Raw genomic sequence first — 25,378 nt, 5'->3', positions numbered from 1 at the left:
CGGAGCGGCTAGGCCCGTGAGCCATGGCCACTGAGCCTGCGCGTCGGAGCCTGTGCTCCGCAACGGGAGAGGCCACAACAGTGAGAGGCCCGCATACCGCAAAAAAAAAAAAAAAAAAAAATCAAATTCAATATCAGAGAAGTAATTGGAATACAGCCAAAGAGCCCTTATTTTTCACTTATTTATTCATTCATTTATTTATCATCACACATGTTTCCTCATAATTATAGGTTCTTCTAATTTAACAAAGAAACACTTTAGCTACAAGAGACAATATGGTTCATTTGAAGACACATAAGGAATGATTTAAACCATAAAAACTCATTTTCTGGAGTCAGAGTCAAAATATCTAGCTTCTAGATTCCAATATTTGTAATTAAAGATCCTTGGTCAAAAATATAATTTAGGTTCCTTAATTTCAACAAACAATAAATATGCCTAAGTGCCTTATTACCTATGGAAATTTCTAAACCAGATATACCCACCTCAGTAACATAAATTTATATCAAGTATAGATGTTGTGGCAAGCAATCCATTCCTTCTAATAAGCAAGAATTACACATCTGCTGAACTTCCAACAAAAGCTACCATTTTTTTCCTTAATGAAACACTATTTCATCTGTAACCAGAGACTGGCCAAAGACAAAATATTTGAAGTCATGTTCAGTGCTCAACTCTTTACTTAGTTTCTTTCTACTTATTTTCAACAACAGATTCAAAATAACTGGTTCAGTTGTTTTTCAGGTTTTTTAATTGAAATATAGTAGATTTACAATATTATATTAGTTTCAGATATACAGCATAGTGATTCAGTATTTTTAGAATATACTCCATTAAAAGCTATTAATATTATAAAATAATGGCTATAATTCCCTGTGCTATAGACTATATCCTTCTTTCTTATCTATTTTATACATAATAGCTTGTATCTCTTAATCCCATACCCCTACCTTGCCCCTCCCCACTTCCCTCTCCCCACTGGTAACCACTAGTTTGTTTTCTAAATCTGTCTGTTTCTGTTTTGCATCTATGTTCGTTTGTTTTATTTTTGAGATTCCACATATAAATGATATCATACAGTGTTTGTCTTTGATTTATTTCACTAAGGATAATATTCTCTAAGTCCATCCATATTGCTGCAAATAGCAGAATTTCATTCTTTTTATGACTGAGTAATATTCCATTGTATATATAATTTGTTTACATATATATACATATATATACACCACACATATATATAAACACATATATACACCACATACACATATATGGTGTGTATATATATTCCCTCTGTTCATGGACACTTGGGTTGCTTCCATATCTTAGCTATTGTAAATAGTGCTGCTATGAACATTGGGGTGCATGTATCTTGCTGAATTAATGTTTTCTTATTTTCTAGATATATACCCAGTAATGAAATTTCTAGATCATATGGTAGTTCTATTTTTAGTTTTTTGAGGAACTTCCATACTGTTTTCCATAGTGGCTGCACCAATTTACATTCCCACCAACAGTGTATAAGTGTTACCTTTGCTTCACATTCTTGCCAAAGTTTGTTTTCTGTAGACTTTTTGATGATGGCCATTCTGACAGGTGTGAGATGATACCTCATTGTGTTTTTGATTTGCATTTCTCTAATAATTTGCAATGTAAAGCATCTTTTCACATGCCCGTTAGCTGTTTGTATGTCTTCCTTGGAGAAATGTCTATTCAGATCTTCTGCCCATTTTTGGATTGGGCTGTTCTTTTTTTTTTGATTTTTTGTTTTTTTGATATTGAGTTGTATGAGTGTTTTTCAGTTTTGAATATCCTTTATCAGGATATTCTTTTTTTTATTTGAACCACATGATAATATGTCTATTTGTCTATTTACCTATATATTTCCTCCTTAAATGTTTCTTACCCAAATTTTAAGGGGGAAGGAGAGGCTTTTCTTATGTAATTTCTCCACATGCCCTCTCTGCCATCTTTCTTTTTTTTTTTTTTTTTGCAGTACGTGGGACTCTCACTGCTGTGGCCTCTCCCGTCGCAGAGCACAGGCTCCGGACGTGCAGGCCCAGCGGTCATGGCTCACAGACCCAGCCGCTCCGCGGCACGTGGGATCACCCCGGACCGGGGCATGAACCCGTGTCCCCCGCATTGGCAGGCAGACTCCCAACCACTGCGCCACCAGGGAAGCCCCCATCTTTCTTTCTAAAATAGCAGCAACCCACAGCCATTTCTAACCTCCCCCAAATCCACATGCAAATTTGTAATCTGGGAGCCACCTTCAATTAATTTCTCTTCCTCATGATTCAGATGCAATCTTTCATTAGATATAATTGAATCTATCATCTTAATATGGCATAAATCCACCAACTACCATTGGGTCTTCCTCCTGTCTTTCTGAGGGTAATACAGTCATCTCCTAACTGGCTCTGTCTCTCTCTCCTCTGATCCATCTTGCTATCAGGTTTGTTTCCAAAAATGTGACCTATCTGACCACATTGCATCACAGATTCTGAACTTGCAATGCCTCCCTACTGTCTACCGAATGAAATACAATTTATTATGGACCTTTAGAAAATCAAGATCTGGTTCCTAACCTACCTTACCATCTTCTCATAAGTGATTGAAACCCAGTGATTTACCAAGTATCTCATTTGTTTTCATGAACCTCCATATATACTATTCTCAAAAAACTGGAAAACTGATCTCATCTTCCCACACCCTACCCCCATCTTTATTTCCTAAATGCGTTCTGATACTTTTCTTATTGGGTTGGGCAAAAAGTGCCTTTGGTTTTTAAGTAAAAATAAAAGACACGTTTTTCATTTTCACCAAGAACTTTATTGAACAACGTAGTCACCCTTTTTTTCCACTACCTTCTGCCATTTTTCAGGCAACTTCATAATCCCATCTTCCTAAAACTTTTTATCTTTTTGAGCAAAGAACTGTTCCAGGTGCCTTTTACAGTCTTCCAGGGAATTGAATTTTTTTCCATTAAGAGAACTTTGTAAAGACCTAAATAAATAGAAATCCGAAGGTGTAATGTCTGGTGAATTCAGTGGATGAATCAGAACTTCCCAGCCAAGCTGTAACCGTTTTTGCCAGGTCATCAAAGAAACATGTGGTCTTGCGTTATCCTGATGGAAGATTATGCATTTTCTGTTGACTAGTTCTGGACGCTTTTCATCGAGTGACGCTTTCAGTCGGTCTAATTGGGAGCAGTACTTGTTGGAATTAATCGTTTGGTTTTCCTGAAGGAGCTCATAATAGAGGACTCTCTTCCAATCCCACCATATACACAACATCACCTTCTTTGGATGAAGACCGGCCTTTGGTGTGGTTGGTGGTGGTTTATTTCGTTTGCCCCACAATCTCTTCCATTCCACATTATTGTATAGTATCCACTTTTCATCGCCAGCCACAATTTGTTTTAAAAGTGGAACATTTTCATTACGTTTAAGTAAAGAATCGCATGTGGAAATACAGTCAAGAAGGGTTTTTTCGCTTAACTTATGTGGAACCCAAACATCAAAGAGATAAACATAACCAAGCTGGTGCAAATGATTTTCAATGCTTGATTTGGATATTTTGAGTATGTCGGCTATCTCCCGCGTGGTATAACATTAATTGTTCTCAATGAATGTCTCGATTTGATCGCTATCAGTTTCAACTGGTCTACCCCACCGGGGAGCATCATCCAGCGAGAAATCTCCAGCATGAAACTTTGCAAACCACTTTTGACATGTTCGATCAGTCACAGCATCTTCTCCATACACTGCACAAATCTTTTTTTGCTTTTCAGTTGCGTTTTTACCTTTCTTCAAATAATAAAGCATAATATGCCAAACATGTTGCTTTTTTCTTTCATCTTCAAAATTAAAATGGTTACATAAAAATTCACCAATTTGGATGCCTTTTTTTTTTTTTTTGGCTGTGTTGGATCTTTGTTTCTACGCACGGACCTTCTCTAGTTGACGTGAGCGGGGGCTACTCTTTGTTGCGGTGCGCGGGCTTCTCATTGCGGTGGCTTCTCTTGTTGCGGAGCACGGGCTCTAGGTATGCGGGCTTCAGTAGTTGTGGCTCACGGGCTTAGTTGCTCCATGGCATGTGGAATCTTCCCAGACTGGGGCACAAACCCGTGTCCCCTGCATCGGCAGGCGGACTCTCAACCACTGCGCCACCAGGGAAGCCCTAATGTAATTACTTTTATATAATAATTATGATCTTGAAAGTCTGCAAAGTGATTGAAGGGCATTTTCTAAGAAATAGACTTCTGGATTTAAATTATACAGTTTTTCTGCTTATAGTTTTGGTGTTATCTAATTTATTATTATTACTATTATTAAATAGTTTTGAAGTGGCAAGTATAGAGTTAGACATTTACAAATATCTGAGATGTTAGGTCTAAAATGTTTTTAATCACAGATTTTGAAAGTTGACACAAGTATATCCCCGTTATCCTTTTTGTTTTTTAGCATTTATTAGTTTTGACTCACTCTAGCATGTTATACACATAGCACCTGTGCCCATTTAGCAAAGAATTTCAGTACAAATCACTCTGAATTGAATAGACATCTCTAAGAAGCATTACAATTGTTGAAATATTTTTAGAAACTGAAACAAGGAAATAAACAACTTCAGTAAAAGTGATTTAAATAACAAATAACGTATCTTTATAAACAGCTTATCTCCTTGAGAACAAAGAATAAACAAGGAGATGAGGTTTTTTTTCCCTTCACTGTTAAAGCAGATCACAATATGAATGGGTGAAATGTCATGAATAATTGGAGAAAATCACAGAGTAATCTTCGACAAAAACATCTGATTTATTTAAAATTGTCGTTGTTTGTCTTATTAGAACCTTTATTTAACCTTGTTATCCACAATGCAGTATTCAAGCTGGGCTATCAAAAACATACTTTGGAACTAACGATATTTTGAAATTTTTGACTTTCTCAAATGCAGGCTATGGTAATGTAAATCTCCCATGGCAGATGTTTTACTTGGGACCTAATTAATTGACATTGCCTTAGACAGAAATGCCTGTGAAAACTAACATTTTGAATCTAAAATGACAGTAAATAAATCAAGGTTTTGAAACACTCTGTCAATAGATTTAAGCTCAGGTTTCTGGTCAAGAGGATCATCAAGCTTTCCAGTACTAGATTCATTTAGTTACAACATTGATTGAATAGCCTCTGCTCACAGGCCTAGCCACACAGCACCAGTCACTTCTAATCATGGCTTCAAGGCCTCATCCTATGATTTTCAACTACATTCTTTCTTTCTAGGTAAGGCCATTTCCTTATTGACTTGTTCACAGATTCTAGGCATTTCAGGGCTTACCATGTGTCCGGCACTGTTCTAACTGCTTTATAAATATTAACTCTCAGTACTCATAATCACCTGGTAAGGTAGATACTATTTTTGTCCCCATTTTACACATGAAGAAACAGAGGCACAGTCAGGCAAAAAACTTTTCTAGGGTTACTTGGCTACTAAGGATTTTGCCCATTTCCTCTACCAAACCCTCACTAAATATAATTGATTTGCTCATAGCATTGTCTTCAAGTCAGACACATTTATGTAAAATATAAATTTCTAGGCAAGAGATATCTATACTATAAAAACATATCAGAACGGTAGTACGTAAATCACACTAGTATTGTGCCTAATGGATAGAAGAAATTAGAGAAAGCAAGGTAGCATGGAGATCTCTGTGGTCTAACATTAACCAAGCTAGGGTATGGCAAGGGCGTGAGGGCAGATGAGAAAGAGGTGAAAAAGATGATGCACAGCTAAAGCCCAAGCGATTCAAAAAATAATACTTACAGCAAAAAGGATATAAATATTGGGGGTATTGCTTGAGAGTAAATGGAATGAGAGTGACTTTAGATATGCTGAGTTTGGTTAGGCAATAGGACAACAAACAGAAATAGCACATGGGTGCCTGTGTGAGTGTGTGCTGTGGGGTGGCAAACATGGTAGTAATATGCCCATACTCCAAGTTGAAGTAAGTATCGATTTGGGAGCATTAAACAGCTGAGTGGATCAAGCCTTGTCGCAGCAGGCCTGGTCAATCTCTCTACTGAAACCAGCCCACAGGTTCTGGCCAAATACACCTCCTGCGAAGATGTGTTCCCAAACGAGTAGTTAGGAGAGCTTACTTCCTTTGCAAACACAACTAGGAGTCAAAGCTGGTGTGCCTGTGTATATCCTAGTGGCTAAGGCCTTTCACTAGAACACTGATACCAAATCACAGAGATCTGCCAGGCCTTTCACCTCCCAGTAGGAGTTACGGCGCTGTTTGCGTCCTGACACTCTCTTCCGACCTGGCATCTCATAGATTTCCAGTCTGGGCAGTCCTCAGCTGCTTAATGCAGTACCTTCTTTGGGTCAAACTAGAGAAACAGGGGCAACTATTTCTCAAGTCCATTCTTTTCTCTACATTCCCACTGCTGCTATCTTAGTTCTGCCAGAGTGATCTTTCTAAACTAAAAATCAAGTCACTCCCATTCAGTGGTTTCCTTTAGAATGTCTTTAGATAAGGGTCAGAACCACAAACACTGTAATGCCTCATGGCCTTGTCCCTCTGGCCTTAGTCCTTGTCATTTTGCACTTTCATTCCAGTAGTACTAAACTATGTGTAGTTCCCCAGCAGTGCTTTCCTCTGGGCCTCTGTATTTATCTCTTTCTCTGGAATGCACCTCCCACACACAGGCACACCCAAATCACAGGCACTTTGCACGTCAAACACCAACTTTATGTCTCAGTTTTGTTGCTTCCTTCTGGAATTCTTTCCCTACTACCCTTGAGACTGGGCTATGTGGCTCTCATCACGTTCTACTGACGTGTCCCTATGACCACACTGAAAGATCCTGGAAACAAAAACCATATCTTTTTCCCACCTTCCCTCCTCTCCATGCTCCCTCCTGCCCTAGCACCTAGCACAGCACTTGGTTTTCTGTAGCTGCTCAGTACATATTTGTCACATGAATGGCTAGACTGCTCTAAGCGTCCTAAGGGAGACATATCTGTTCAGCTAAGGAGATCACATGATGCTATTGGTTCTGGAAATGACCCTCTCCCTGCCCCACCAACTAATCAATACAATATATATGGCATTCTTCAGATTCTCTAGATCCTTGCTATTTGGTGTGGTCTGGAGACCAGCAGCGATGGCATTTTCTGGAACTTGTCAGAAATGCAAAATCTTAGGTCTCATCCTAGAACTCCTGGATCAGAATCTGCAGTTTTATACAATCTCCAGGTGACTTGTATGCATATTAATGTTTGAGAAACACTGCTCTAGATAACATTGTTGGTTCTTTACTTAGAAAGTTCATAATCCATTTTCTTGAGAGAAGGAATACAAATGCCTGGTTCCCACTGTTCCCACAGCTCAGGATTGTGTATTTTCACCCTGATTCAGGTTTACACTAACCTTGCCTGGCCTTACATGGTTGAAATCAGCCACCCTGCATGAGGTCAGGGCCTTTCAATTTCAAAAGGAATCCTGCGGCGTTTTTTTTTATCCCCCCAGAAGTCAACCACTTGAGCAAGGACAGAAATTGCTCATTGTCATGGCTGCTTTTGACTCTTCCAGACACTGGATCCAATGTCATCTCTAAGAGGAGAAGTGTCTGAGCAGTTCTGATGTCTAAGCAGTCCTCAGCCATTGCCTGGCGTGCTCAGCATTTGGCTGCGAGCAGCCACGGGATACGTGGACTCAGAGCAAATGCAGTAACGAATTTCAGCGCACAGCAGCTGAGGCCATAGGTTAATTATGTTTCCTGAGGCTAGAGATCTGAGAGGCACATTCTCACGGCTACCACAAAGGGTTGTGAGAAGATATAGGGAAAAAGGCATAACTGGTGGAGACGAACTTGGATAAAAGCAAGAGAGGGGGGTTCCGATGTTGATACAACCAGCTGGGCACTGCCTGATTTACCAATACAGAAGAGACACTAAATCACGCAAAAAAAAGTAACCAAATGTAGAATTGAGTGTGCATTGGAAGAGACACCCTGTGAAGGATCTCAGGGTACGGAGTAAGACCCCTCTAAGGGCATGCCTAAAACACAACAGATCAACAGATGCTCACTAACCTGCCTTCTGAGAGTGAGTCACATTACCAGGCTTATTTTGCTGAGTGGCTTGCTCCAGGTCTTGCCTCTTCTTTTTTTCTTTCTTTTTTTTTCAGGATCTTAGTTCCCCAACCAGGGATCGAACCCATGCCCCCTACAGTGGAAGCACGGAGTCTTAACCACTGGACCACCAGCGAAGTCCCCTGCCTCTTCTTTAAATGAAACTGTGAACAAATATACAAGGAAAATCGGTGTGAGGACGTATTAACCTCCCCAAGATCCCAAACTCTTAGACAGTCCAAGAAGCAACCCTGCAGTGACCCCTCCATGACCGTGGAAGTAGAGAACTTAACCTTTAAGGGAAGGATAGAGACTACCTGATATGCTCCTAGAAGGGCTTAACATCATCTCCAAAGCCTGAGTCTCCAACCCCAGCTGGTCGTGCAACAATTCAATTCAATTCTGACACTAAATACCTGGACTTAGCACAGACCCTGCAGGTTAAAGACTCAGTCCCACAAGACTGCTCCCACTTCAGACACCAGCCTTAAATGGGGTGCCTAAGCTACCCACTCCTGCCTGGCTGGTTACAAATGTGAGGATTCTCATGACCCCCTTCCCCCCTCAGGTTTGACAATTCGACTCACAGAACTCAGAAAAAAACACTTTACTTATGTTTAACAGTTTATTATAAAGGATAACAACTCAGGAATAGCCAAATGGAAGAGGTGTCCAGGGCAAAATATGGGGGATGTGCGCAAGGCTCTTCCTTGCCCTCTCCTGTCTGCCACATTCCCAGGAGTCAGGGGGTGGGGCTGAAAATTTCACTGTGCTTTGCAGATATTGCAATTTTACAAACTGAAGGTTTGCGGCAACTCTTAGTGGAGCAAGTCTATCAGCGCTATTTTCCCAACAGTATTATTTTTTAATTAAGGTATGCACATTGTTTTTTGAGACGTAATGCTGGAGCACACTTAACAGACTACAATGTAGTGCAACATAACTTTTGTATGCATTGGGAAATGAAAAAATTTGTGGACTTGCTTATTTGTGATATTTGCTTTACTGTGGAAGTTGGGAACTGAACCCATAGTATCTCTGAGGTATGCCCATACAGGAGCTTATCCTGCAAATATAATCCCATGTGTGTGTAATGACGGCATATTCAAGGTTATTCACTGCAGCACTGCAATAGTGAAAGACTGAGGTCACCAAAGATATTCGTCTGTAGGGGATGTAGTGGAGAAAAATTTTTTCCTCTACCCTTCTAGGGTAGATAATAATCAAATTGACATAAAACAACGTAACGGGAGAGAAACAAATTTAATTTTGTATGTACAGGAGTCCAATAGAAGCATGAGACTAAAGAGCAAATTGGGCAGTTGAAGCTTATGTACCACCCTGAGCTAAGGAATGGGATAGGGGCCTGGGGCTTCCAAGGAACAGATGTTTGGTAATTAGATGTTTGCCCTGCCACAGAAATAGGTCATTCAGGCAAAAGTTCTCTCTGGTAATAGCTCTCTCTAGGCCAGGCCCCCTATCTACGTTCTTTTAGGTAGTGGTGAGAGAGGTACAAGTTTTTCTTGAGTCTGCTGCATCTTGATTGCCCTCCGTTCAAGACAATCCACATGCCAAACTGGCATATTTTGGGGTCACACATTCTGCTCCCCTTCAGGGACAAGTTAAATAAATTATGGTACATCAGGTAATGAAATACTTTGCTGCTGTATAAGTGTGGATCTATCTCCAAGATACATTGTTAAGTAAAATAAGGTGCAAAAGTGTGTTATCCTATGATGCCATTTTTGTTATATATACATATATATATGTAACCATGCTAGAATATTTCTGGAAGGATACAAAGATACGCAGCAAGAAACTGGTAACAGTGGCTGTCAATGGAAAGGGGAACTAGATGGCTGCAGACAGGGATTGGAGGCAGCTATATCAATGGATACTCAAGTGCATTTTGACTTTTGAATCATGTAAATGCTTTATTTAAAATTAACAAACAAGCCACAGTGTTTATAAATAATTTCCTCAATACCAAATCTGAAAATGCCCGCATTCTCAAAAGCTGGAAGTAGCCTGGGCATGCCTTGAGCTCTCAGAGGTTCTGAGGGTGACTCATGTTGTAAGTAGTCTTCAGTGGAGAGGAGGGAGATACTGAGCTTTGTGGGTTTTACTTTGCTTTGTACTGCATGAAGTGAGGCTACATGCTGAGAGTAAGGAAGAGGGGTGTGAAATACAAGAAGAGGATAAAATAAGGGAATGCTGAGGTGTGTTGAAGGGTCAGCTGAGGTTGGAAACCATAAATTTACAAAGGCGCCAGCTAGTTTGGGATTTTCTTCAGGAAATCACAGCAGCCTGGGAGCAGGGGTTTAGAGGTAGGTCAGGGTGTGAGCTCTGAATTAGAAAAATGATATAAGAGTGGCCAGGCTGGCCCTTGAGAAGTTTACAGGACTTCACTATGTTCGTCACATTTTCAGAGTCTGACACTCTGGAGGTCCAGTTACTTGGTTTTACCATTTTCCTCAGAGGTGATTAGGCCTGGGGGAGTGATGCATTAGTCAAGTTCACAAGACACTGATTGATAAGACAGAATCTCAATTTACAAATTTAAAATGAAAATATAAACTAGCTGGTCCCACAAGGCAGCATCTCCTTTTGCCTACAAGAAAGTCCTCATAACAAATAATCCTAAAATGTATATGGAACCACAAAAGACCCAGAATTGCCAAAGCAATCCTGAGGAAAAAGAAAGAACCTGGAGGCATAACCCTCTCAGACTTCAACAATACCTCAAAGCTACAGTAATCAAAACAGAGAAGTATTGGCACAAGAATAGACATATGGATCAATGGAACAGAATAGAGCGGCCAGAAACAAGCCCACACACCTATGGTCAATTAATCTCTAACAAGGGAGGCAAGAATATACAGTGGAGAAAAGACAGTCTCTCCAGCAAGTGGTGTTGGGGAAGCTGGAAAGCCGCATGTAAATCAATGAAGTTAGAACACACCCTCAGAGCATACACAAAAATAAACTCAAAATGGCTTAAAGACTTAAATATAAGACACGACACCATAAAACTCCTAAAAGAGAACACAGGCAAAACATTTTCTGACATAAACTGTAGCAACACTTTCTTAGATCAGTCTCACAAGGCAAAAGAAATAAAAGCAAAAATAAACAAACAGGACCTAATCAAACTTACAAGCTTTTTGCACAGCAGAGGAAACCATAAACAAAACAAAAAGACAACCTACAGAATGGGAGAAAATATCTGCAAACAATGCAAGAGACAAGGGTTTAATTTCCAAAATATACAAATAGCTCGTACAGCTCAATATCAAAAAGCAAACAACCCAATCAAAAAACTGGGCAGAAGACCTAAATAGACCTTTCTCCTAAGAAGACATCCAGATGGCCAACAGGTACATGGAAAGATGTTCAATATCACTAATCATTAGAGAAATGCAAGTCAAAACTACAATAAGGTATCACCTCACACAGTCAGAATGACTGACCATCATCAAAAAGTCTACAAATAAATGCTGGACAGAGTATGGAGAAAAGGGAACCCTTCTACACTGTTGGTGGGAATGTAAACTGGTGCAGCCACTATGGAGAACAGTACGGAGGTACCTTTAGAAATTAAAAATAGAGTTACCATATGATCCAGCAATCCCACTCCTGGGTATTTATCAGGAAAAGATGAAAACTCTAACTTGAAAAGATACACACACCCCAATGTTCATAGCAATATTATTTACAATAGCCAAGGCACGGAAGCAATCTAAGTGTCCAACAACAGATGAATGGATAAAGAAGATGTGGTGTGTGTGTATATATATATATATATATATATATATAATGGAGTATTACTCAACCATAAAAAAGAATGAAATATTGTCATTTGCAGCAACATAGATAGACCTAGAGATTATCATATTAAGTGAAGTCAGACAGAGAAAGACAAATGCCACATATCACTTATATGTGGAATCTAAAAAAAAAAATTATACAAATGAACTTACTCATGAAACAGAAACAGACTCACATACACAGAAAACAAATTTATGGTTACCAAAGGGGAAAGGGCGGTTGAGAGGGATAAATAACAGTTTTAACAGATACACACTACTATATATAAAATAGATAAACAACAAGGATTTACTATATAGCACAGGGAACTATATTCAATATCTTATAATAACCTATAATGGAAAAGAATCTGAAAAAGAATATATATATACACATATGTAATATATAACTGAATCACTTTGCTGAACACCTGAAACTAACACAACATTGTAAATCAACTATATTTCAATTTTAAAAAATGTTTAAAAAGTCCTCATAGAAAATGCAATTACTATCAGCCGACTGTTCAGTGATCTCTGAATAAAGAGGAATGGATGATCTTAATGACTAGAACTACCTAGCTGTGATAATCTAATATACTACTCAAGGAACACAACTCTCAAGGTATCCACAGTAATTCAGGCACATTGACAAATTATTTTTCTAGAATTGAACCATTAGGAAAACATAAAATTGGTTATAGTTTTCTATCATCTTAGCCCATGGTTACAATATGGTTGTATCTTCTCGTCCCACCACCCACTTCAGTTGCCACCCTTGTGTTACCAGTGTTAACAGTTTGGTGTATATCCTTTGCTACAAAAATATGCACATATAAAAGTACATACATACAATGACAGGGTTTTGTTTGTTTACCCAAATGGGATCATACTGCACAAATTATTCTTTGATCCTTACTTACCAAAACATCATGGATATTCCTCTTCTAATTCTAATAACTAAAACTAGATATATTCTAACATCTTAAGACATAAAAATAGGGACTTCCCTGGTGGCGCATTAGTTAAGAATCCGCCTGCTAATGCGGAGGACACGGGTTCAAGCCCTGGTCCGAGAAGATCCCACGTGCCGCGGAGCAACTAAGCCCGTGCACCACAACTACTGAGGCTGCGCTCTAGAGCCCGCGAGCCACAGCTACTGAAGCCCACGCGCCTAGAGCCCGTGCTCCGCAACAAGAGAAGTCACAACAATGAAAAGCCCATGCACCAAGACGAAGAGTAGCCCTCCCAAAATAAAAAAAAGAGTAGCTCCCACTCACTACAACTAGAGAACGCCTATGCAGCAACGAAGACCCAATACAGCCAAAAATAAATAAATAAACTTAAAAAAAATAGAATTATTTCATTTGCTCTAGTATATAATTTATATATTACATATAAATTACATAAAATATTATATAATTTCCCTTAGTTTGAATATACTATAATTCAAGCATTTCTAATTCAGGCTGTTTTCAGTTTTTGCCACTACAAATAAAGCTGCAGTAAACATCCTTGGACTTACATCCTTAAGTACTATGGTCTCTTGAAGCAAAAGCTGGATTTTGGGATCAAAGTGTCCTGAATATTTTTAATTTTGATAAATATGAGCAAATTGCCTGTTTCCTTACAGTCTCCCTAACACTGTATGTTTCTGTTCTTTTTGATTTTTGCCAATATGATAGAAAACAGTATTTCATATTTGCTTTAATGTATTGATACATTTATTTGATTAGTGAGGTTGAGCATATTTTTCCCACTTATTGTCCATTTGAATTTCTTTTCCTAAGAGGCAGCATGAAATATTGGTTATGTATATAAATTCTGGAGCTAGTTTTGCCATTTTGTACTTGTTATTTTGCCTTTCTGCCTCAGTTTCCCCGTGTGTAAAATGGAGACAGCAATGGTACCCACCTATAGGGTTGTTAGGAGGATGTGACAAATTCATTATCTGAAAAACATGTAAAATTGTACCTATCCATATTCTTTGCTCATTTTTCTATGGGATTGTCTTTTTCTTATCAATTTATGGGAGTTCTTTTTATATTAGGAATATTAGCCGTTCACTATCTTACGTGTTACAGATATACTTCCCCCAATTTTTAAAAAAATAATGCCTTTTGATATGTAATTTTTATTAAAAATTTATGTACTTAAATGACATTTTCTTTATAGCTTGTTTCCCATATTGCTTAGGAAGCACTTTTTTTACTCAAGGTTATACAATTTTTCTCCTAAATATTCTCTAAACATTAAAAAATATATATATTTCAGGGCTTCCCTGGTGGTGCAGTGGTTGAGAATCTGCCTGCTAATGCAGGGGACACGGGTTCGAGCCCTGGTCTGGGAGGATCCCACATGCCACAGAGCAGCTGGGCCCATGAGCCACAGCTACTGAGCCTGCGCGTCTGGAGCCTGTGCTCCGCAACAAGAGAGGCCGTGATAGTGAGAAGCCTACGCACCGCAATGAAGAGTGGCCCCCACTTGCCACAACTAGAGAAAGCCCTCGCACAGAAACAAAGACCCAACACAGCAAAAATAAATTAATTAATAAACTCCTACCCCCAACATCTTTAAAAAAAAAATTTTTTTTTTCAATTCTATCTTGGAATTCCCTGATGGTCCAGTGGTTGGGACTCTGTGCTCTCACTGCTGAGGGCCTGGATTCAATCCCTGGTTGGGAACTAAGATCCCACAAGCCATGTGGTGCGGCCAAAAAAAACCGCAACAAAAATAAATAAATTCTATCTGGAATTTTTCCATGGTATAATTCAGGGGACTAGCTATGTGGTCTCCCTATTCCCTAGACACTCAACTGTGTCAGCAACATTTCCCCAATTAATTTAAATGCTCCCCTTGTTGTATATCATGTTCGTTGTTAGGATCTGTTCTGCACTCTATTTTATAGAGAGCCCAAACCATACTCGTTTTGTTTGTTTTTTTCTGGCCATGCTGCGTGGCTTGTGGGATCTTGATTACCCGACCAGGGATCCAACGCAGGCCCTCGGCAGTGAAAGTGCAGAGTCCTGACCACTGGACCGCCAGGGAATTCCCCATACTCTTTATAGTTAGCTTTGCGGTGAGTTTCAACATTTGGTAAAGCAAATCCCACTTTGATTTTTTTCACTTTCATAATCTTCTTGGTTAATCTCCAACATACGAACTTTAAAAAAATCTTTTCCAGTACTACCCAATGCACCCAAGGCAGAGAGGAGGTTAAAACCAATCACAGTGGGATTCTGATTATATTTGCATTATTAATTTTATTTATTTTTTATGTGTCAAACATTTTATCAAATCATTAATGAGAGAATAAGATGTTACAATTGGTTCAGAGAAGTCAGAGGGAACAGACGTATACATAAACAATCAGGAATGCTGATAAAATTTTTTTTAATTAATTTTTTTATACAGCAGGTTCTTATTAGTCATCCATTTTATACACATCAGTGTATACATGTCAATCCCAATCTCCCAATTCATCCACCACCACCACCACCACCCCTGTCACTTTCCCCGCTTGGTGTCCATACGTCTGTTCTCTACATCTGTGTCTCGATTTCTGCCCTGCAAACCGGTTCATCTGTACCATTTTTCTAGGTTCCACATATATGTGTTAATATATGATATTTTTCTCTTTCTGACTTACTTCACTCTGCATGAGAGTCTCTAGATCCATCCACGTCTCTACAAATGACACAATTTCGTTTCTTTTTATGGCTGAGTAATACTCCATTGTATATATGTACCACATCTTCTTTATCCATTTGTCTGTCGATGGGCATTTAGGTTGCTTCCATGTCCTGGCTATTGTAAATAGTGCTGCAATGAACACTGGGGTGCATGCGTCTTTTTGAATTATGGTTTTCTCTGGGTATATGCCCAGTAGTGGGATTACTGGGTCATATGGTAATTCTATTTAGTTTTTTAAGGAACCTCCTAAGTTATTTTATTTATTTATTTTTATTTTCAGCTGTGTTGGGTCTTCGTTGCTGCATGCGGGCTTTCTCTAGTTGCAGCAAGCAGGGGCTACTCTTTGTTGCAGTTCGCAGGCTTCCCATTGCAGTGGCTTCTCGTTGCGGAGCTTGGGATCTAGGTGTGCAGGCTCAGTAGCTGTGGCGCACGGGCCTAGTTCCTCCCTGCTATGTGGGATCCTCCCCGACCATGGATCAAACCCGTGTCCCCTGCATTGGCAGGTGGACTCTTAACCACTGCACCACCAGGGAAGCCCCTGCATTATTAATTTTAGATGAAGTGATATTTTTCTGATATTAAGTCCTCCTATTCAGGAACATGGAGTCTTTTTTATTTAGGTTTTGGTTTATATCCTTTAATAAAATTTCATAATTTTGTTCTTATAGATCCTGTGTCTTCCTTCCTATGTATTTTTTTTTTTTTTTTACTTTTGGTCACTGATGTGAATAGGGTATTTTTTCCATCTCCAGTCTAACTAAACATTGCCTAGACAGAGGAAAATTATAAATTAAGTTCTTTACTTTCACTTGGTCACTAAATTCTCTTGTTAATTCTAGTAGCTTATTCTAGTGGCTTCTTCTTTATTGATTTTTCTAGGAATACAATCGTATCTCCTGAAAAATAAAGATTTTTTCCTGATGTTTATCCTGGGAAGCTCTTCTTTAGCTATTTGACGGTGCTGCTATTTTCTATAGCTGCTTCCCCACTGCAGGCAATTGTTGCTGCTGCCCAAGGCTGCACTGAGTGGCCTCCAGTGAGACAGCTTTCTAAGAGAATATCCCATGATTGCTTTGTACAGGTGTCAAACACAATACAGTGGTTGTGGATGACAACACAATACAGTGGTTCTTGGTCTCTTAGCTCTCATATATTCCAATTCCAAGAGTCATTTATACACATTTTTGAGCTCACTGCCCTAATCACAGCAGTCAAGTTTCCACTTGGTCTCTTGCAACAGGCCCAGCAGGGAGTCCTGCCTGGGTACTTATTCTGATATTACTCATACTCTTTGACAGAGAGATATACTCAGAGAGAACTTGTCTGACCACCCTAATGAGCTTGTCTGGGTCACTCTCACATTTTCCAGTTTTATTTTCTTTATAGCACCAGTCATTTTGGCAGATATGTTATTTATTGCTTTATTATCTGTCTCCCCAAGATAAAGCATATACTAGACAATTAATCTGATGAAACCAAGGAATTTCAATGTCTTCCTCACCCTTTTACCTCTAGTATATAGAGTTGAAAACACCTAGTAGGCTTTCAATAAATACTTGTTTAATGAATGAACGTTGAGTTTTCTTGAAAATAATCTACATCACGTTTAAGTAAATTTTTTTAATACCAACTTTTCTTATTTTTATTAAGAATGGTTGCTAATGATCCAGACAATTTTTCAGCTTAAGGGACAGATCAGATTATTTTAAGTGAATGGGTTTTCTGAAACTCAACATAGAAAGAAACGCAGAAAGAGTTGTGAGACTATAACACCAAGGGAGAGAACTCCCCAGGCAGGAATAGACATCTATCCTTCTACCTCAAAGTCTGCATTTGTTGGAGATTAAATGCGATCTACTTAACTGTTTTGTCTTTTTTTCATTTCTGATAAAGGCTTTTTTGAGTTCCATTTCAAATGCTGTACCAATCAATACGTTTACCAATTTTTTTTTTTTTAATTTACTGGAACTTTGTGGGAACTGAAGGGAAAAAGTTGCAGACCACTCAAACACCAGAAAGTCAAAGCAGGTTTCAGCCATATTATCTGTTATCTTGTTTTAGAGGGCCGACCAGTCTCCCCAAACGGTTCGACCGTACGGTTATGATCTCGCGACGTTGTTTTTATTCCACTCTACTTTCCCACGTTCAATTTACCAGGCCAGACACATGTACGGTGAAACTCTCAAGTTGATATCAAAATCATTTGAGGCATCAATTTAAGGTTACCTAGAAAGGCGTTTTCAGTGGTTTACAGTGAGACGGTGGATAGGTTGCCACTAAGCGTAGGCAGTTTTGTTCGGATTGCGGGCAAACCTCCCCTACCTCGCCTTTTAACTTTTGTCCCCGCGGCTCCCAAGACCGCGAAGACCGTTTCCGGCGTTCTCCCCACCGGTCCAGGCCAAATCGGACACAGAAACACAGGAAGCGCCCGCCCTCGCAACCCCGGTCCCGCAGCACCTGGGCCGCAGATCCGCGGCGGCGCGCTCGCCCGATGCACTGTGGGCGCTGTAGTCTGGCCGGAACGTGTTCGCACCTACAAGTAACCTGACTGCGCTTTTCTTCCTCTGCCTGGTGCGCTGTCACGCTCCGCGGTTTCCGCTGAGACTCCTGGCCCGGGACGCAGCGTTCCGGCGGGTCAGCTGTTCCCCTCTTGGGGACAGGAGGCGGAAGCCGGAGGGGCGCGGGGAGGAGCTACGCGTGCGGAGTGAACACCCACTCTACGTGCTCGTTCGCCCTGCGACCGCTGCGCGCGAGCCCGGCGTCCCCGCGGCGGGCAGCAGCGGCGGCAGCGGGGTCGGTGGAACGCCGAGGGGGTGGACGGAGCCCGTGGCGGCGGCGGCGGCGGCTGCAGCAGCGAAATGGCGGAGACCGTGGCGGACACCCGGCGGCTGATCACCAAGCCGCAGAACCTGAATGACGCCTACGGGCCTCCCAGCAACTTCCTCGAGATCGATGTGAGCAACCCGCAGACAGTGGGAGTCGGCCGGGGCCGGTTCACCACCTACGAAATCAGGGTCAAGGTGAGGCCGTCTTACTCCCCTACGGAGAGACCCCTCCTGCGGTCCCTGGTGCCCCCAGCCGACCCTGGAGCGCAAACCCTCAAACGGCCAAGGCCGCCTAGGCCGGGGCTCCCGGCTGTCCACGGGCGGGGTCGTGGGCCAGGGCCCTTCTTCGTGTAGGGTTTGGATGGGGGCGGCAGAGTGAGCTGAGCCCAGCGCTGGCACTTGAAGAAGGTACTCGAAGAAGAGGGCGTGGGTTGAGCGCCGCTTGCCCCTCAAGCAGCTGATCTGGGAATGACATCTGAGTTGGAAAGGGGTAGATCTTTCGAGAACACAGCCCTTCATCGAGAAGGGAGCTAGCTGTGACTGAGAAAGGGGGTTTGCGCAAAGTTGAAGTATTTCCGGTTTTCTTTTCCTGGATACTTTTCTCCTAGGTGGCCAAGCCAAGCTGATTGCTTCAGGCCCTTCCCAAGCTACCAAACTCACCTAGGTTGTACGCTTTTCTGAACAGAACCTCATGGGAGTTCACAAAAGCCTGGCAAATTTGGTAGGGCTGAGCCAGGAGAGAACGGTGATTGGAAATGATTGACGTTAGTATTTTGGGCCACCGTCGTGCTAAAGGCTGAGGAGTGGGGAGTGTTGCCTACCTCACAATCAAAACTACCACTGCTTTAAGAAAAGCCTGTTCATTTAGGATTTTGCTCTCCTACTTTTGAGATTTGCACTTCACTGAATTAAGGAATCAGCTGAAGTAGAAACACATTTATAATTTCATAACCAGTATTTGTTGGCAGTAAGAAATTCAGATGATTTGAAAGATGCTAATTGAGAATAGTGCTTCACTTTCACTCTCTAGTTCAGAATTAAAGAATTTCCTCATGTATGGAAGTATCCTTAAAAATTAGTTATGTAAAACGAATCCAGCTGTTAATGACAACAAATTACTAAAAATTAAGTGTAAGAATTTGGTTTTAGAGTAATCAAAATTTACATAACAAGTTACTATTAACATTTAAGTGGAGTAATTTCTCATGAACTCACATTTTTTTGTGTGGTAAAATACAGCAAAATTTAACATCTTAACCATTTTTAACTGTACAGTTTAGTAGTGTTCAGTTTATTCACTGTTGTGAAACTTACTTTAAAAAATGATTTACTTTTCATGTGTTGCTAGAAAAATGTAACAGTCGTCAAACTTTAAGATATGAAACGAACAGGTTCATGTTACAAGCCATGGTTGTCTCCCTAAGGATGTGTGGGCCACAAGCAGTCTTGTTTACAGTGAAACTGCAAAATTTGAGCTCCAGTGTACCTAGGGAAGTACATTATCACGTAAGCCAAGTGAAAAAAATGAGGCACTTTTTTTTAACTTGGAATGGTTTGGGATTGTCTTAAATATATGGCAGATCGTTCACTGAAAAGAACTTCCTCTTTTACCCTTATTCACTAGCATGTTTTCCTTTATTTCTTGTGCTAAAACAGAGCTTGGTGGTCCTATTTCTAAACTTCCAGAGCTAGTACTTCCTGTCACACAACTGAAGTGGAATCTCCTGCCTACATTTCCTCCATTTAATAACTTTGTGTTTATCATGCTGAGTGCATTATATTAAATGGACTCTAGTAGGATAATTATTTTTAAAAGTTCATCTGATATTTTATTACCAAATAGTTTATGTGACACTTAAAAATAGTGTTTATGGTATGATCATTTGTATTCTGGAGATTAAAATCATTTTTAAGAGTGATTAATGAGTTAAGGAATTAACAAAGTACACATCTACACTGGTTTGTTAGATTATATACACCAGTTTGTTTTGTGTTAATGACTGTTAAGTCGTAAGTCATGTGCCCTCTAAGAAAATGTAATTGAGTTTCTAATGCTTATGAAATGCCATTGGGGATTCTCTTAATAATGTAATGTATTAACTTAAAACTCAGGACACCATATAGTAAGATAGTAGAACTTATTTTAGCAGCATGTGATTTTTGAGAGAAATTAAGGTAGAACTGCCAGGGAGATGGATAGGTAAGTCATTTTGTCATTTTTTTTATTACTACTTTTCTGAACTCTTCCTGCTATCCCTAGCTCCTGCTGCTTGCCTTCTGCTGTTGAATTTGACATGTGGCAAACCATTTTATGTTACAAAGTTTGGGCCCTTAAACTATCTTATAGTTACTGTCTCATTCTAATCTTGAGAAAAATGTTCCATTTTATAGGATCTGATTGAAATTACTCTAATTCACAGAGTAATTTTATCTGGATGGTGGCACTTTAGAATGCAAGTTTCCCAATCTCCATTTATCTTTTGGTTTGAGGATAGTGTTTAAGACTATTAGAATCATTTGATTAATATCTCTGGGCTTTTGAAAATAATTGGTACAGTGGTAATGTTTTTTAAAATTGTTCTAATGGTAGATATAGCAGAGAGCACCATAATGATTAAAGGTTTTTGAAAGCTCAGGGTCTAGAATTATTTTGGCATATTAAAGGGAAGGCTAAAGGTGAGATTCAGTCACTGTTTATGAAGTTTGTGCTATAATGTAACTTTAATTTTCTGGAGATTTTAAGTTAATTAAGGTCTGTTGTACCTGGAGACAACTGTTTTGAATAGGAGTGAAGTTAAGGATCTTTCTTTAGCTCTGAGTTCAAAGAATAGATTTATCATTTATTAGCAGAGTAAGGTGCAGAATCTAAGCTCCACTTCCCCTCTGTAAAATAGGTATGCTAATAATAGTACAGTTGGCCCTCTGAATCTGCTGGTTCCTCATAGGAGGATTCAACCAACCACAGATCTAAAATAATAGAAAAAAATTCCAGAAAGTTCCAAAAAGCAAAACTTGAATTTGCTGCACACTAGCAACTATTTATATAACATTTACATTGTATATTAAGTATTATAAGTAATGTAGAGATGATTTGAAGTAAAAGGGAAGGACTTCCCTGGTGGCACAGTGGTTAAGAATCCGCCTGCCAATGCAAGGGACACAGGTTCGAGCCCTGGTCCGGGAAGATCCCACATGATGCAGAGCAACTAAGCCCGTGTGCCACAACTACTGAGCCTGCGCACCACAACTGCTGAGTCTGTGCACCACAACTCCTGAGCCTGTGCTCTAGAGCCCACGAGCCACAAGTACTGAGCCCGTGTGCCACAACTACTGAAGCCCACATGCCTAGAGCCCGTGCTCTGCAACAAGAGAAGCCACTGCAATGTGGAAGCCCACGCACTGCAACGAAGAGTAACCCCTGCTCACTGCAACTAGAGGAAGCCCACGTGCAGCAACAAAGACCCAATGCAGCCAAAAATAAATAAATAAATTTATTAAAAAATAAAGTAAAAGGGAGGATGTGTGTAGGTTATATGCAAATACTAAGCCATTTTATATAAGGAACTTGAGCATCTGCAGATTTTAATATGGAGGTGTGTGTCTTGGAACCAAATCCCCCGTGGATACTGAGGGATGACTGTACCTACCTCATAGGGATAAATGCCACAATGCACATAAATCTCTTTAGCACAGTGACTGATATATAATAGGCACTCAAAAGTTACCTCTTTCTAAATACAGCTACTTCTAAATTAAAAGTCAGGGGCTTCCCTGGTGGCGCAGTGGTTGAGAGTCCGCCTGCCGATGCAGAGGACACGGGTTCATGCTCCCGTCCAGGAGGATCCTACATGCCGCGGAGCGGCTGGGCCCGTGAGGCATGGCCGCTGGGCCTGTGCGTCCGGAGCCTGTGCTCTGCAACGGGAGAGGCCACAGCAGTGAGAGGCCCACGTACCGAAAAAAAAAAAACAAGTCATTGATCAGCTAACTACATTTTCTATGTTAATGTGCAGTTGAGCTACTAAAATCATTGAATTTTCTTGTCAAGAAACATATATTTTGTGGCATTCCATGTGGGAAGTTGTGATGCCATTCAGAACATAGTAAATTTCACACTTAAGAACAAAAATAATGAATAGAATACTTCATATTTTAAGGTAGTATGTTTCCTATGATTGTACTAGTATTTTTTTCCAGTTTGAGATATAATTGACCTACAAAATTGTATTTGTTTAGGGTGTACAACATAATGATTTGCTATATACATATATATAAATGATTACCACAATAATTTTTTAAATAAATTTATTTATTAATTTACTAACTTTTTGGCTGCAGTGGGTCTTCATTGCTGTGTGCAGGCTTTCTCTAGTTGCGGTGAGCAGGCTTCTTATTGCGGTGGCTTCTCTTGTTGCGGAGCATGGGCTCTAGGCGCACGGGCTTCAGTAGTTGCAGCACGTGGGCTCAGTAGTTGTAGCTCACGGGCTCGAGTGCAGGCTCAGTAGTTGTGGCACACAGGCTTAGTTGCTCCATGGCATGTGGGATTTTCCCAGACCAGGGCTCGAACCCCTGTCTCCTGCATTAGCAGGCGGATTCTTAACCACTGTGCCACCAGGGAAGTCCAATTACCACAATAATTTTAGTTAATATTCATCACTACACATAGTTCTAAAAGAAGCGTTTTGAAATTGAGGCATATTAAAACATAACACTGAATAGTAAAGTTTGCAAATAAACAGTGTGATGAGAAAGATAGTGAAAGTCGCATCTTGACAGTATTTGCCATTCTAAACCTGTATTGGTGATTCTTCTCTGGATGAGTCCTCTCATTTTAAATTGAGAGTCATTAATATCCTGATCAGAAATAAGTTAATTTTTAGACTTGTTTTTAGGATTTATAAGAATCAGTTGTTAAAGGGCCAAAATAGTTTTTAAAGAATCAAGGCATTTTGGAGCCAAAGGACATCTGCAGGATCTGTGTAGCTTTATCAGTTGGCCATGAGATGTTGTCTGATATACATATTTGCTGCCAGCTACAGCTCACCTCCAGGATCTCTATCAGGGAAAGGCATTTTGCTAGCTTTGAAGAGTCTCATCTTACCTAACCCATCCCTTAAGATGGGGGGAGGGAGGCAGTGGCAATTAAAAAGTAGCCCTGTTATATTGTGTTAAGGGAGTCTGTTCTATGTTGTTCATTTTGACAAATAAGGGAACCAAGGCACAGAAAGTTGTCTCTAACCCAAAGTAAATTATCTAACTAGTGTCAGAGCCAGAGTTGGATTTGAAGTATTCTGGTCCTGGGTCAGAATTGCTTCACAGCTGCAGTTAATTGAATTTAAAACAATACATTAAAACCTTTGTTATCTACTGCCTAGTGTTGGGTAACCCTCAAGTGTCTGAACCTTTAGAAGGAAATCCCAGTGTTGGCACCCTTGAGACCTGAGAGTTGACTCTTCAGTAATCCACAGTAGATAAGATGCACCCAGGAAGAATAAATAGCTTAAAAGAGCTTACTGTTGAATTCTGTGCTATGATGAGATGACCTGAAGAAAAAGTGTGTTGCTTGGCTTTCTCATGTTATGTTAAAGCTGAAAAGTGAGGGGATTTATCACTTGAGTACCTGCTCTGTTCAATGGACTTTGCTATATATAGTATAATTTGATCTTTGTGGTAACCAAGCAGAGCAGATGATATCTTTGTTTTGCAAATGTGAAAGGTGAAGTCACTCTTGGTCCTCATCTATTGTCCTTCCTTCATCCTTATTTCAGTCCTGCTGAACTACTTGTATCTCCCAAGGAAGCTGACTGGTATCCAGGCCTTTGCACACACTTCCTCCTCTGTTAAAAAGTCTTCCTTTAGCAGCCTCATCTATCATTACTTATCCTGCAGGACTCAGCCTTGATTTTACCTTTTTAGAGATTTTGCTGATCCCTGGAATCTAGACTGGATTTCCTTCCTGGGTGCCCTTGTAGCCCTATTAGGATTAAGTCTGTTTGCTTGTCTGCAGCTTCCTTTAGTTCCTGTTTCTTCTACTCTAACCTCCTAGAGGACAGGGCCTGTCATGATCACCCTTACTCAACACCTGACATTGTGCTTGGCATGCAGTGGATTCTCCGGAATAAATGAAGTTTAGGGAGGTTAAGTAACTTGTCCAAAATCACAGCTATTAAATAGCAGAACTAGGATTTAAATGTATATTTTCTGACCTTCAGAGCCCTTTTTCTTCCACCCTCACTGAACATTCAGATCACCTGGAGCACTTCCGAAACCCTTTAGATTCTCTTTTAATTGGGTTGGGGTGGGATTTGGGAAGTGGCTTACTTCCCTTACTGAATGGCTGCATTCCCTTACTGATATGCAGCAAGGATTATCCCTGGTGGCACCAAGCTTTCTGTCTCTGAGAAATGACAGGTAGCAGAGAAGTATGAAAAAAAAAAAATATGGAGCCACAATGGTTGGTAGCCTTGATGAGTTTTTTAAAAAGGCAAATTCTGGGGGTAAAAAAAGAAAGAAGAAGCAGATCCTTACAGCAAAGAGGAAAACCAGTGATATTTGCCAAAGATGAAAACTATTTTTAGAGGGGAGACAGTTTAGATACTAAGCTGAAAGCATGCCAGCAGCTTAGCTTTGGGGGAAGAAGGGAAGGCATTGACTACATTCAGCCAAGCCAGATCTTTTCGCCCCTGTCTTGCACCATCCATGTCTATATCCCTGTGTAATAATCATGAAAGTAAGCCAGAAATCAGGAAGAGACAAAATACCTATCCACTTAAAAGATCTTTATATTTTATTAATATTCCCACTCTATACCTTTAAAGTGGAAAATCTACAAGTGCTTGATTTTTAGCTGTTTTGGTGATTCCATGAGAGATTTTTCATCTCCTCACCTTCACAATCATGCTTACAAAAAAAAAAAAGGATT

At 40.1% G+C, this 25,378-nt stretch overlaps 1 protein-coding gene across 1 annotated transcript in view; it reads left to right on the top strand.

Annotated features, from left to right (window-relative positions):
- The first annotated feature begins 18,387 nt into the window (after positions 1-18,387).
- Positions 18,388-25,378, top strand: part of SNX3 (sorting nexin 3) — a 43,716-nt gene continuing 36,725 nt past the window's right edge. The window contains exon 1 of the mRNA XM_082669280.1: positions 18,388-18,654. Within this exon, the coding sequence (XP_082525406.1) occupies positions 18,493-18,654 (162 nt within the window). The 5' untranslated portion in view covers positions 18,388-18,492. The remainder of the gene's footprint in view (positions 18,655-25,378) is intronic.

Source organism: Grampus griseus, assembly GCF_964374135.1.
Source record: "Grampus griseus genome assembly, chromosome: 13".
NCBI lineage: Eukaryota > Metazoa > Chordata > Mammalia > Artiodactyla > Delphinidae > Grampus > Grampus griseus.
Note: the sequence above shows the minus strand (reverse complement) of the source record. Positions and strands in the feature narration are given on the sequence as shown.